The 11,920-nt window shown below is 42.4% G+C and overlaps 1 protein-coding gene across 2 annotated transcripts in view; it reads right to left on the reverse strand.

The window, feature by feature from the left end:
* Positions 1–281: 281 nt before the first annotated feature.
* Positions 282–11,920, reverse strand: part of gphnb (gephyrin b) — a 107,982-nt gene continuing 96,343 nt past the window's right edge. For both annotated transcript variants that reach the window (XM_076272075.1, XM_076272074.1), the window contains 12 exons: positions 11,425–11,517; positions 10,811–10,866; positions 10,418–10,537; positions 7,513–7,571; positions 7,083–7,236; positions 2,935–3,056; positions 2,505–2,592; positions 1,943–2,016; positions 1,679–1,743; positions 1,160–1,263; positions 580–676; positions 282–415 (listed from right to left, as the gene is read on the reverse strand). In XM_076272075.1, the coding sequence (XP_076128190.1) occupies positions 282–415; positions 580–676; positions 1,160–1,263; positions 1,679–1,743; positions 1,943–2,016; positions 2,505–2,592; positions 2,935–3,056; positions 7,083–7,236; positions 7,513–7,571; positions 10,418–10,537; positions 10,811–10,866; positions 11,425–11,517 (1,166 nt within the window). The remainder of the gene's footprint in view (positions 416–579; positions 677–1,159; positions 1,264–1,678; positions 1,744–1,942; positions 2,017–2,504; positions 2,593–2,934; positions 3,057–7,082; positions 7,237–7,512; positions 7,572–10,417; positions 10,538–10,810; positions 10,867–11,424; positions 11,518–11,920) is intronic.

An 11,920-nucleotide genomic window follows, 5' to 3' on the forward strand; every position in this document is an offset into this window, starting at 1 on the left:
TCTGAAATACTATATTCTTTTTAAAATTATTATTATTTTTTTCTCATAATGTACCTAGTTTGTGATCAAGATGTTGACTATACTTCAACGTTATCCAAATCAATAAAAACTAGCTGTGCCGTTGCATAATACAGAATAGTCAATGATATGTGGACATGCACCGTGAACCATCCCCTCTCCTTGCACCAAGCCCTTCCACATCCTCCTCCTCCTCTTATTCTTCCTCCTCAGTCTCTGGCCTTGTGGGCCATGTGACAACAGAACGTCCCCCTTTGATGACATCATAGCCGTCCGATCACCATGACGTCCACCACCTCCCCCTTGTGCAGCTCCACGTATTGCTCTGTCTTGGGAGGTAGCATCAGGAGGCCGTTAGCAGTACGCATGCTCATCAGTCTACAGCTCACCTGGTTACCTAAAGATAGTGAAAGAGAGGATTTGGTTCAGTTATCTTTTCTGGAAATGTTGTTCATTAACTTCCTGAGAGCTCACAACTAAACAACCAAAGAGTAGAACACACACACACACACACACACACACACACACAGAGTGAGTGTGAGAGAGAGATGGATGGCGCACCTGTGCTCTGTGCCCATGGCAGTGGCTCCTGATGGTGCCATGTGAGAATGCAGCGGTGGTACTCAGGGCGTGGGTCCAGCTTCACATCACACGACAGCTGCAGAGAGCACACACAGATGCATACACACACACACACACACACACACACACACACACACACACACACACACACACACACACACACACACACACATGATATCACAGTCTCCGGTGACAACTGATCAAATCGCTCTTCCTGTGTACCGCTGACAGAGATTCTATGACTCTATCCATCATTAAGATGAGGAAAGCACCCTTCACATCAATGAACTGTTTCAGGTCTATCAACACAGTCGTGGAGGCCAGAGTTGGAGGCTTTTCATGAGTGACTGCTCTTTACCTTGCCAGGCTTTGGAGTGGCAAATTTATATATTTTATCTACAAGTAATTGTAGTAGATATAGTAAGATAAGTACTATATATAAGAATAAATGCAATATACATTGCACATACGTATATAAAATAACTAGTGTGTATGAAACACCATGTTAATGCCTTGGTGTGTGTTGGAGTAGCAGGGTGAGTAGAGGGTGAGCTCCTACCCTGGCTTTGATGATGGTGGGCCGGGGGTCCAGGATGCCCTGCATCTTCCTCAGGGCGGGGATGACAAACAGGTTACAGGTCACCACCGCGGATACAGGGTTACCTGCCGCAGAGTGGAAGAGCAAGTGGCCTCTGTGAACTATACTTCTCTAGGACACTGAGACGCCGACACACACTCTCGCCCAGACACACAAACACATCCAGACACACAAACACACACACATACAGAGAGAGAGAGACACCTAGACAGACAGACACATACACACAGACACACACACACACACACACACACACACACACACACACACACAAACTCACTCTTACAGAGGCACGAACCCAACACAGACAAACATGCAGCACATACATGTAGTAATAACACAGTTGTAACAATCTTGCCATAGAGAGGAGGAGAGAACAGACTTAGCTACACTATACACACACATCTCTCTCTCACACTCTCTCTCTCTCTCACTCTCTCTCTCTCTCTCTCACACACACACACATACATGCAAAAATACCTGGCAAAGCAAAGATGAGTTTACGAGCACCATCCATGTCCAAAGTTGCAAATGTTGTGGGCAGCCTACAATTGATGAACGAGACCACAAACTGATGACCTCCCATAAACAGGTGCATATACCCTGTACGATGTATTTGTTACCCATTCTGCATAGCAACCCATGACACACAGGCATAAAGCTGTATTCATACCATCCATGTAACCCAATCATCTATTCTGCCACTAATATTATAAGACATCCGCCTGCCCCTCTCTCCATTACCCTGGTTTCATGAAGACACGACCAAAGTGAATCTGGGCATGTAGGTCGATATCCAGCACCTGCTTCAGGTAGTCCTGTAAGGGATTATGTGATCATTATTGACAAGTCTCATTTTAAACAAAATCCGTTCTTCCTCTGCACTCACACTATGCTGTTCACAACAATAGCCACAAGGGGTCACTATAATGCACAGGATAACATCGACAATACACTTATCTGCCTCAGGAAGGGCTCTAACGATTATGTAAACTATCCCTTCAAAAAGCACCTAATCACATTGTCAAACTTTATAACATGTTCACTCAGAGGTTTAACACTGAACTTTTGAAATATTGAGAGTCAAAAACTAAAAGACCTAGGAGCATTAGAAGTACTAATGTATTTGCATTGAAAAATACCTTTTTGGTAGCTTTAATGAAGCACAGAGTGAAACTCTATGCTGCATTAGTAATATACCAAAAATATGTGTAGATAAACTGATCATAATGACATGCATTAGAGAAGGATACAAATGAAAAGCAGGTATGGTAAGCAGGTAAAAACAACCAGGTATGAAAAGCACCTTCTCTCCCATGGATACGCCCCCTGAGGTGATGATGACATCAGCACGACTGATGCCCTCGTTCAGTGCATTCAGGAGGTCGTCAGGACTACACAGCAACACACACATCATTTTAATCATCAGGCCACAATAATCTCAGCACATAAGTACATACTAATTCTAACTCATCACATAAGTACATGCTAATTCTAACTCTTCACATAAGTACATACTAATTCTAACTCTTCACATAAGAATATACTAATTCTAACTCTTCTGTCAATTTTAAAGAACTGCACTACACTCTTTACATTCAGGATATCACATATGGAACACATATGAGGTTTGTTACTCAACCAAAACCAATTCATTACTTAACCAAACAAACCAAAACTCCATAGTGCTGCTTTAAATTGGTGGTTGTGTGCAGAGTTTGTGGGTCTGTGCATACTTGTCTCCGACTATTCCTAAGTTGATGGTAGGGTATCCGTGCTCCTGGATGGTGGCGAGCAAGGTGGAGCGGTTGCTGTCCCTGATCTTCCCTGGGTGCAGGTCATCCTCTGGGTTCAACAGCTTAAAACACACACATGCAGGCACGCGCGCGCGCACACACACACACACACACACACACGTTACAACTCTCTGTCAGTGTTAATATGTAGTGTTAAAATGTGCCGCTATTCTTAAAGGAGCTTCCTCTTTTTAATATACTGTATATATATATAGACTTCCTGTTCCCATGTACCACACATTTACAAAACACTTTTTTCCCTACTGTTTAGTCTCCATGAACTAAATGTCATTAACCCTCATAACCAGTTTTAGGCATATGCCATATCTAGGCTACACCATCTGTACCATACTTAGGCCTACACATCATTTTCTTTACACACTTGATGCACAATATGTTGCAGTAGCTTTTTGACATTGCAGTTTACAATGTTTTTTTTCCTGAATGTTTATTGTGTTTTGTCTGCATATAATACCCTATATCTGCATACAAACATGCATGCATTCCACACATTATGTAGGCTAGTGTCTATTGTCTATCAGCCAATGACATTGGTCCGCTGAGTCCTTTTGAATGTTAGCTTGCACACACAGTACTTTTTACCTTCACATCTAACAAGAAAAGTTGCCTTTGTGTAAGCTTTTTATGTACATGTGCAAGGTAAAAGTAGCATGTAAGTGGCCTTTTTTAAATATACTATGTGTGAGAATATATTGTGTTTGTGTAAGATAAAAGTGATATATGTGCAAGGTAAAAGTGGTAAATGCGTGTGGTAGAAAAGTATCCAGTCTATGAAACCAATGTGCCCATCGACACATGATTTTAAGTACAGGAAAAAGATTAGATACAGCGTTTCTTGCTTGTTATTCATATAACATTTGTTGTGCATAACATTGCATTTCTCAGGCTTGCCTGACTGTACATGTGCAAAGCATAGAAACATGGCGAGCAGTAGCAATAGCAAAACAATAACAAATAGCCAGCATTATTGGAGCGATGATGAAACACTACCAATGTTGGATTTATTAACAGAAACAGATTTTCTTTGGATGTTTTTTTTTTTTTGGGGGGGGGGGGGGATTTGGATAAACTGCTGGACCAAGGATTCAAGGATCTGGGGGTAGACACAGGCTTTGAGGACGGTCCTCCATGCCCTCTTATCTGACTCGTATCCCACCGGTAGATACGCCAGGTTCAATCTTGACATGAGAACATTTGCAAAGCATACGCCACTAGTCATTATTTATGACATCGGGCCTGTTGGTTCTAGTAGTTTGTACTAGCCTATACCCAGCCCCACTGTGATGGCCATAGATATCTTAAGAAAGTGGTGATGGCCCTTTCCTCCCCCACCATTGAACACCGTTGGATTAAGTCTGTGTGAAACACTGGATTGGATAGGTGCAAGCACTGATTAAGAACTCTGAACCTGAGCTGCTGCAAATACAACGTTTCAAACCAGCATGCCTGTGCAATAAGAGCTTTACGGTTTATTACTGTAATTGGAAAACGTAAGCAACACCTGTTTGTATTTTCTTGCATTTAAGACGCACACTGTCAGCTTCTTCTTTTTTTAAAGTATATTTTTTGGGCTTTTGCCTTCATGTTGATAGGACAGTGGAGAGGGACAGGAGGTGAGTGGGAGAGAGATGGGGTGGGATCGGGAAATGACCGCAGGAAGGAATCGAACAAAACCCAAGTGTGGAACGGTGCTGCCGCTTGCCCCACAGCTCCCTCTGTCAGCTTCTTCTTGAATGTGATCACCTGCTTCGTCAGAGGTCATATCACTTACAAATTTGTTACTTTACATTTGTGACATAAACATCATGAAAAGTACAGGTAAAGTTGTTATCAACAAATTTCTACTGTTTTGTCTATTGAGAACTATGACTCAGTGTCTCAGAGGTGTCTTGGATAGGCTCTCAACTCCTGGAAATTCCCAGTATCGTACTCCTGAGACTGCTCCACCGTTAGCTCCCCATCGTCATTTATGTAGAAAAACTCTTTTTCTCCTCTTTTTAGGTTCTCCTTCAAATTCTACCATGGGCCTTGACATATACCGGTACATATATATTCACCTTGCAGGAAAAAATGTAGATTTTTGTGGTTTTGAAAGAGCTTCTGGGTAACCAACCCATGGCGTCATCTAACAATAAACACTGGGACATAGGTTTTCATGATGGTTCAGATCCACAACACTGCTCTTCTGGGCCCTCTGGTAAGTAACAAAGAGTTGATACGTTTTGGCATTTAGCCAAATTCAACAAAATTCATCAAAAAGCTAATCGAAATTCATATTCATCTGATTAAACAATGGTTTTAAATATGTGTGTGTGTGTGTGTTCTTCAGAGAGCTATAATTCAGTGGACTAAGGACTTCAACAGGCCCTTAACTCCAGGACCTTCCCTGTGTGGTAATCATGGCCCCACTTCACAGCTGCCTCCCCATGGTCAGTCACGTTGAATCATACTCTCTCTCTCACATGGTCAGTCACGTTGAATCATGCTCTCTCTCTCGGTTCTCATTTTGTTTGTAACATGAACATGGTCTTATGATACATTAACACCATTTTCTCCTGCTGCAGAAAAGCCTTCCAGATAGCGCAGACGGGTCAGTAGTGGAGCCCTGCCGAACGGCCATTTCCTAGAACAGCTCCAGCACAAACAGCTAGCCTTGGTGACCGCCCAAATAAAACTCTTCCACCAGAGAGAGGAATGGGTGCTGAACCTCTTGGAGTCCCTGGGCCAGACCTCTGAGCGGATAGTGACTGCAATGACGGACCGTCTGCAAGGGATTGGTCGGCAGCAAAGCCAGCCTCCCTCCATACCCGCCACTAAAAACCATCCTACACGAGTCCAACACCATTAGAAGCTTCTATAGCATTCTTCCAGGATGAAGACTTTATGGACTTCTGTGAGTTATATTTGAAATGTGTCACAAACAACGAATGGCGCAATACTGCTACTCCTATGAAATAGAGTGAGAGTCTGAATGATCTATTTCACTATTAGATCCACTGTGGTTCAGACTCACTCTCCATTTCAGAAAGTCTCTTATTGCACCATTTGTTGTTTGTAACAAAACGAGAGGACTTTCTCCTTGAAAGATGGTGGCGACTGGAGGAAGAATTTAAGTAATGACTGAACAAACAGTCCTTTTTTTATATACCCTTTCTTAAAACTTACAAAGGTATGCTTTGGTTTGTCTGCAGGGACCCTCTCCACTGTTACATAGACAGTGTAATGATATTTTGAGCCTAGTCACTGTCTTAAACTAGCGATTTACTTTGACGTAGCAAGATTGCCCTCAAGGCTATGCTATACGGTATGCTCTTTCGTTGTAATTGCATATTTAACTTACTCAAAACTCTGATTAACGCTATTTTGGTCCCCAAAGAAACTGTACACTAGTTATCATCCGAAAACAGTTTATCATCCAAAAATGTTTTTAGACTGGATTTCTCCTTTTAACATAGCCCCACACCATCGCAGGGTTAGATAATAAAGCTGAACTTCCGTGAAAAAGTAAAATAAAAGAGCGTGAGGGCACAGACAGTGTGAGTCTTGAGTGCTGGAATCCACACTTGTTTATCAGAATGGGGACAGAATGGAAATTATGTTTTCAACCACAGACGCATCTTTAAAAAAAAAAAAAAAATGTAATGTCTCCCTTTCGGTTTACTAGGGGGGTGGGGGTGGGGGGGTTGATAAATTAGATGACATGACAATCGAGTCTAAGATGTTTAAGAACCTATTAAACACGACTGCGCTCTTGACACAGTGCATGTTCCAAGGCATTATCTGATGTCTTCATCACCATCTCCTCCAATAATGGGAGTAGGCTTACTTATGGAGCACGCTGACTTATTTAGAAAGACAGATAAATGATTGATGATTTTAGACTACATTATTGATCCCTAAGGGCAAATTGCTCTTATTTATCTCCACACTTTTGCCATTTCTTAATGCTCTCTCATTACAGGCTAAGCTACTCTTTTGATCTATCCCTTCATTTCATTCCCTTCTAAAGTTCTTTCCCATTCGTTTCTCTTGCTGTCTTTCTCTCTCCCTAGTCCCTAGTCTCTCACCTCATTGCCTGTGGACATGACGGCCACCACGGGGAACTTGTGCACCTCCACCTCAGTGACGCCAACAGTGGCCAGCAGGCCGATCTCCGAGGGACCCATGTGGGTACCCTTGGCCAGCACACACTCCCCGCGCTTGATGTCGTGTCCTATGGGCCTGTTGTGACATAATAAACGACATCACTGGAGATGCCTAGAAAGCCAAGACATTAACTGTCGCTTTTTACTTTCTAGACATCTCCAGCACAATGCGTAACAAGCTATATACACTGTTTCTTTTTTTTTTTTCTTTTGAGAAAGAGAGAGAGAGAGAGAGACCCAGCTGTTGACAATGCCTACAACATGAAAAGAAAACAACAACATTGACACATAGCAAGAATCTTAACACACAGAGAAACTGAGGTTAAGCATTTGGGAAATAGAAGCATCATACCTGATATCCTGTCCGGGACGTGCCTGCACTAAGATGCGGACCTCCAGCTCCTCTGTACCCTGAGCACAACACACACAGCACTCTGATGTTGGACTTCCCACTACTCTCTCTACACTGCTAAGCGTGCACTACCTTCTAGCTTTGTAGTATACAATGCCACAACGCAAGTAACAGAGCATTTAAAAACAGAAGCACAAATCACCTGTAGGATGATACCTGCAGGTGACCTTTGGCAAAAAAAAAAAAAAACTCAGCAGCTGGCAGCCTCTGAATATAAAAGGTTAATTTTCATCACGATAGCTTTACACAAAGCCACCAATGTTCAGTGCTGTAAAGTCATGGGAATCTTGTCTCCCTCACTCTACTTATTCTCTCATTACATCTCTCACCAATGAGGCTGAGAGGCTGATGCTGTTGTGTGCTGTGGGAATGACAGTGGAACAAGGAAGAGGACCGGAATAAGTGTCGGTCTAAGTGGACACACCTACTATGATTGCACACCACAGAATTGTGTCCTTGTGTGTCTCAATCAATTTGGGTGCGAACTACAAGGGCGTGATCAGAAAGGATGCTGTAGTTGCAGTGAGAGGCGTCTCTTTATGTTGTTTTGCATTGGCAGTAGCTTTTTGTGTGCTGCTTTATGTTGTTTTATATATTTAGCGCCTCGCATTTTGTGCGTCTATGGCACCTCGCGTTTTTGCAGAGGCACCCTCAGCTTATTAGCTAGTAATAAAACGAGAGCATGATTAGCAAAATGAGCACACTATATAGTAAAACTAGCACATGACTTGTTAAAATGAGCACACAATCTAGTAACATGAGAGTATGATTTTGGAAAACGAGTGTGCAATTTAGTAAAATCAGTAGGCCTACAGGATTTAGTAAACTGAGCGCATGTTCTTTCGATCTCCAAAATGAAATTAAATCTGCAGTGACACCTCCCGGGTTCCGTAATAAACTTTGTGCGCACATTGTATTAAATTGAGCTCACAGTGTATACAATGTGCACACTTTTTACTTCAACATGCCCACGTCTGACGTCATTTGCAGTTTTATCAAAATACCATGCGTTTTACAAGTGGCAACCACACCATGTCTGATCGCGCCCTGATACAGTATGTATCTACAGTATGTCCAAGTATTCTTATCCAAGTCATGGAGCCATGGAGGAGTGTAATGTCTTTTCTGCGTTCTCCAAAGACATTTGGTTATACTGGACAACATAATCATCTAAGAACTAAAGATCTAAAGGCAAGTCTTTTAGAGATGGTTTTTAGGCAATCACAAAATGCACAATAATTATGTAAGATAGATAGAAAAAAGGCTATTTCTAGCCTATAATCAGTAAATAAGAAATAAGACAGGTTCACAGCCTGTGTCTAAGAGAGTTGGGAAGGGGGGCTTAATCTGTAAAGATGGCTTTAGAATGTGATAACTATTGTGTTAAACAAAACCGATATCATAAAGATTGTAAACTGTTCCAGTGGCTGGAATAAACAGCCACTGAACAAAACATTATTTGCCAGATAAATACTGGACACAACAGTGCATCAGGAAAATAGGACATTTTAACTGTGCAAAACTGCCCAATCTCCTGCCATCTTGTGTTAAAAAATGACACTTTGGCCCTTTTTTGTAGAGGGCGAAAAGCTTCAAAAGCCACTCGGCAAAACCTACGACATCGCTGGAGGTCAGGCACCACTGGCCGGCCGTCGGGGACGACTCTTGGGGCGACTGCCCGAGCACGCAGGGGGGGGATTCCACGATCGGGAAAACGAAAAACAGGATTACAAATCCATATTACATCCTAGACTACATGTTTCTGAAAAGCCACACATACATCAGGAGCTATTAGTGGCACTCCACCATCTACAGCAATCATGTTAGATCAATACACTATCTGGTGACTTTAATGACTAGATAATGGCTACTGAAATGCAATGGTCATGATGAACTATGAAACAAGTAAAAATTCAATTAGTTTGATGCAAGTGATGCAGATGCACCATGTCCTTTGGCTTCGGTGCTGGCCACACTATGAGCTGTGGGGGGAAGAGTGAGGAAGTTGCACCCATAAGGCATATTTTAGATGACTTTGCAAAAGTGCAAACATTACCAAATGTTAAAGACTTGCTTTTACATTTATAGACTTGTGTTTAAAAATCCTTGTCAGTCCTTTGGCCACAACATTAATGAGGGCCTCTGGTGAGTTTTACAGGTCTGCCCTGCCAGTGGTTAGTAAGCTAAATATCCTACAGAGGCTGTCTAAAACAACTTGGCCATACATTTGGTTCTGCATTCTAAGTCCAGCACCATATAGTATATAGATTTCTCTCTGTCTGTAATCTGGTGCTCACAGAATACATATGGTAATTGTTGGTATTTACAATGCACTATATAAATGCAATTTACAAATACAGCTATGGAAGATATCTCTTACAGGCTCCTAAAATGTTAGCACCATTTCAAAGTATGAATCTTTGAAGACTTCTCAACCTGTCTACCATTTCTTTCCAGACAACATGTCCTTTCATTTAGCTTTGAAAGCTAAACTCTTTACATTCAGCTTCCACTATTTAACATCACACAAACTGCTTCAATGTCAAAATGAACAAACTGGTTTAAAATAATTGTGGGTATCCATTATGGGTTATAGCGCCCTCTAGTGGGCAATATCATTTCAATTCAACCACAGCTTGAACTCTCTTGTCTTCTGGCTTCATCAGTGACCTTTGACCATCTTAAATACTCTTAGTGCATTATTAGAACATTCTAGTAGACCACATCTACACGGCATTCCCTTAACCACATCAAGAAGACTGGTGTGTCTTCGGGCAGCGGACTCGTGCTGCCCAACACACTCCTGTGCCGGCCGTGTGCCGTGAGGTCGTGCGGGTGGACTCACGTCCTCGGACTCGCGCAGGAGCTCGGTGTCCTCCACCTGAACCACGGCGTCGGCACCACAGGGGATGGGTGCGCCCGTCGTCACCCGCATAGCCTGACCGGGCATCACCGTGTGGGTGGGCTAGAGGGCGGAGGGGGGTAAACAAGTAAATAAAAACACATAAACAGAGACATGCACGAACGTAATGAAGGTGTCAGGGGTTGTTTACTTTTACTTCATTACAGCTGCATGGTAACAGACAAAGAAATCTAGTAGATATCACACAAACACTATCTCTCTCACACACACACAACTCATTTTCTCTCTCTCTCTCTCTCTCACACACACACACACACACATACACACACACACACACACACACACAAAAACACACAAACTCAACTGAAGCCTTACCTGCTCTCCAGCTTGTGACTCTCCAATAATGAAGCGATCTCCAGGACCATCAGCCGCTGTAACACACACACACGCACACACACACACACACACACACACACACACATTGGTTACACAGGTTAACAAGGTAACATATACAGGCAGTGTGTTCCTGTGTGAACTCCACATGGTGCTCTGTCTCTCTCTCTCTCTCTCTCACACACACACACACACACACACACACACACACACACACACACACACACACACACACACACACACACACACACAAACACACACCCCACACCACAGCTCAAGGCTCAGAGTGCATACATCAAGTGCATACACACTGCTTCTGGAGCTCTGGACATGTGACCTTGGCACAGCACAACCTACGGATCACTGAGTGGACAAGCAGACAAGACTACCAACATAATCCACGCAAAGCCACCACATGGCTTACAAACACATGCTTGTTGTCCAAACAGATCTGATGTTTTATACAGACGCACTGTTTCAGATCCCATACTATACAAAAGATGTTTTGCGACAGAGAGAGTGAGATAGAGATCGAGAGAGAGAGAGAGAATTGAGATCGACTGGGATGGAGCAATGGAGAAGAGCATCATGGGTACCTCTCACAGCGTAGCCGTCCTTCACTGAGGCAGGGAAGGGAGGCAGGTTGTCTTTGGCATAAACGTCCTGAGCCAGGACCCGACCCAAACCATCTGAGAGAGAAAGAAAGAGAGTGAGAGAGAAGAGAGAGAAGACAGAGAGAGAGAGAGAGAGTTACTGTGAGATTCAGTATAAGCTGATAGTTTTTTTTATTGTGGGTGTGATTGTTGTCACTGTTTCAATGACAGTTCAAAATCAACTTCAATAGTAATTGAATCAACTCTAATGTATTAACAACTTTGACCTAATGTATTAAAAACAATTATGCTCTTATAACTTCAAACATAAATGATACTTAATGTCAGAAAACAGCATATGACATAACTTAGATAAATATAAATATACCCAAAGAAGTTCAAAATATGAGAAATGAATAAAGTCACCATTTGTATGTCTAAAAATAACATGAAAAGGTAAAAAACAAGAGATGAAAAAGGGATAAGAATGAATAGAGAG

The sequence above is a fragment of the Alosa pseudoharengus genome, unplaced genomic scaffold (genome assembly GCF_046254945.1).
Source record: "Alosa pseudoharengus isolate Yale_2024_CS ecotype anadromous, Long Island Sound unplaced genomic scaffold, YU_APseudo_1.1 YU_APseudo_1.1_scf_7, whole genome shotgun sequence".
NCBI lineage: Eukaryota > Metazoa > Chordata > Actinopteri > Clupeiformes > Clupeidae > Alosa > Alosa pseudoharengus.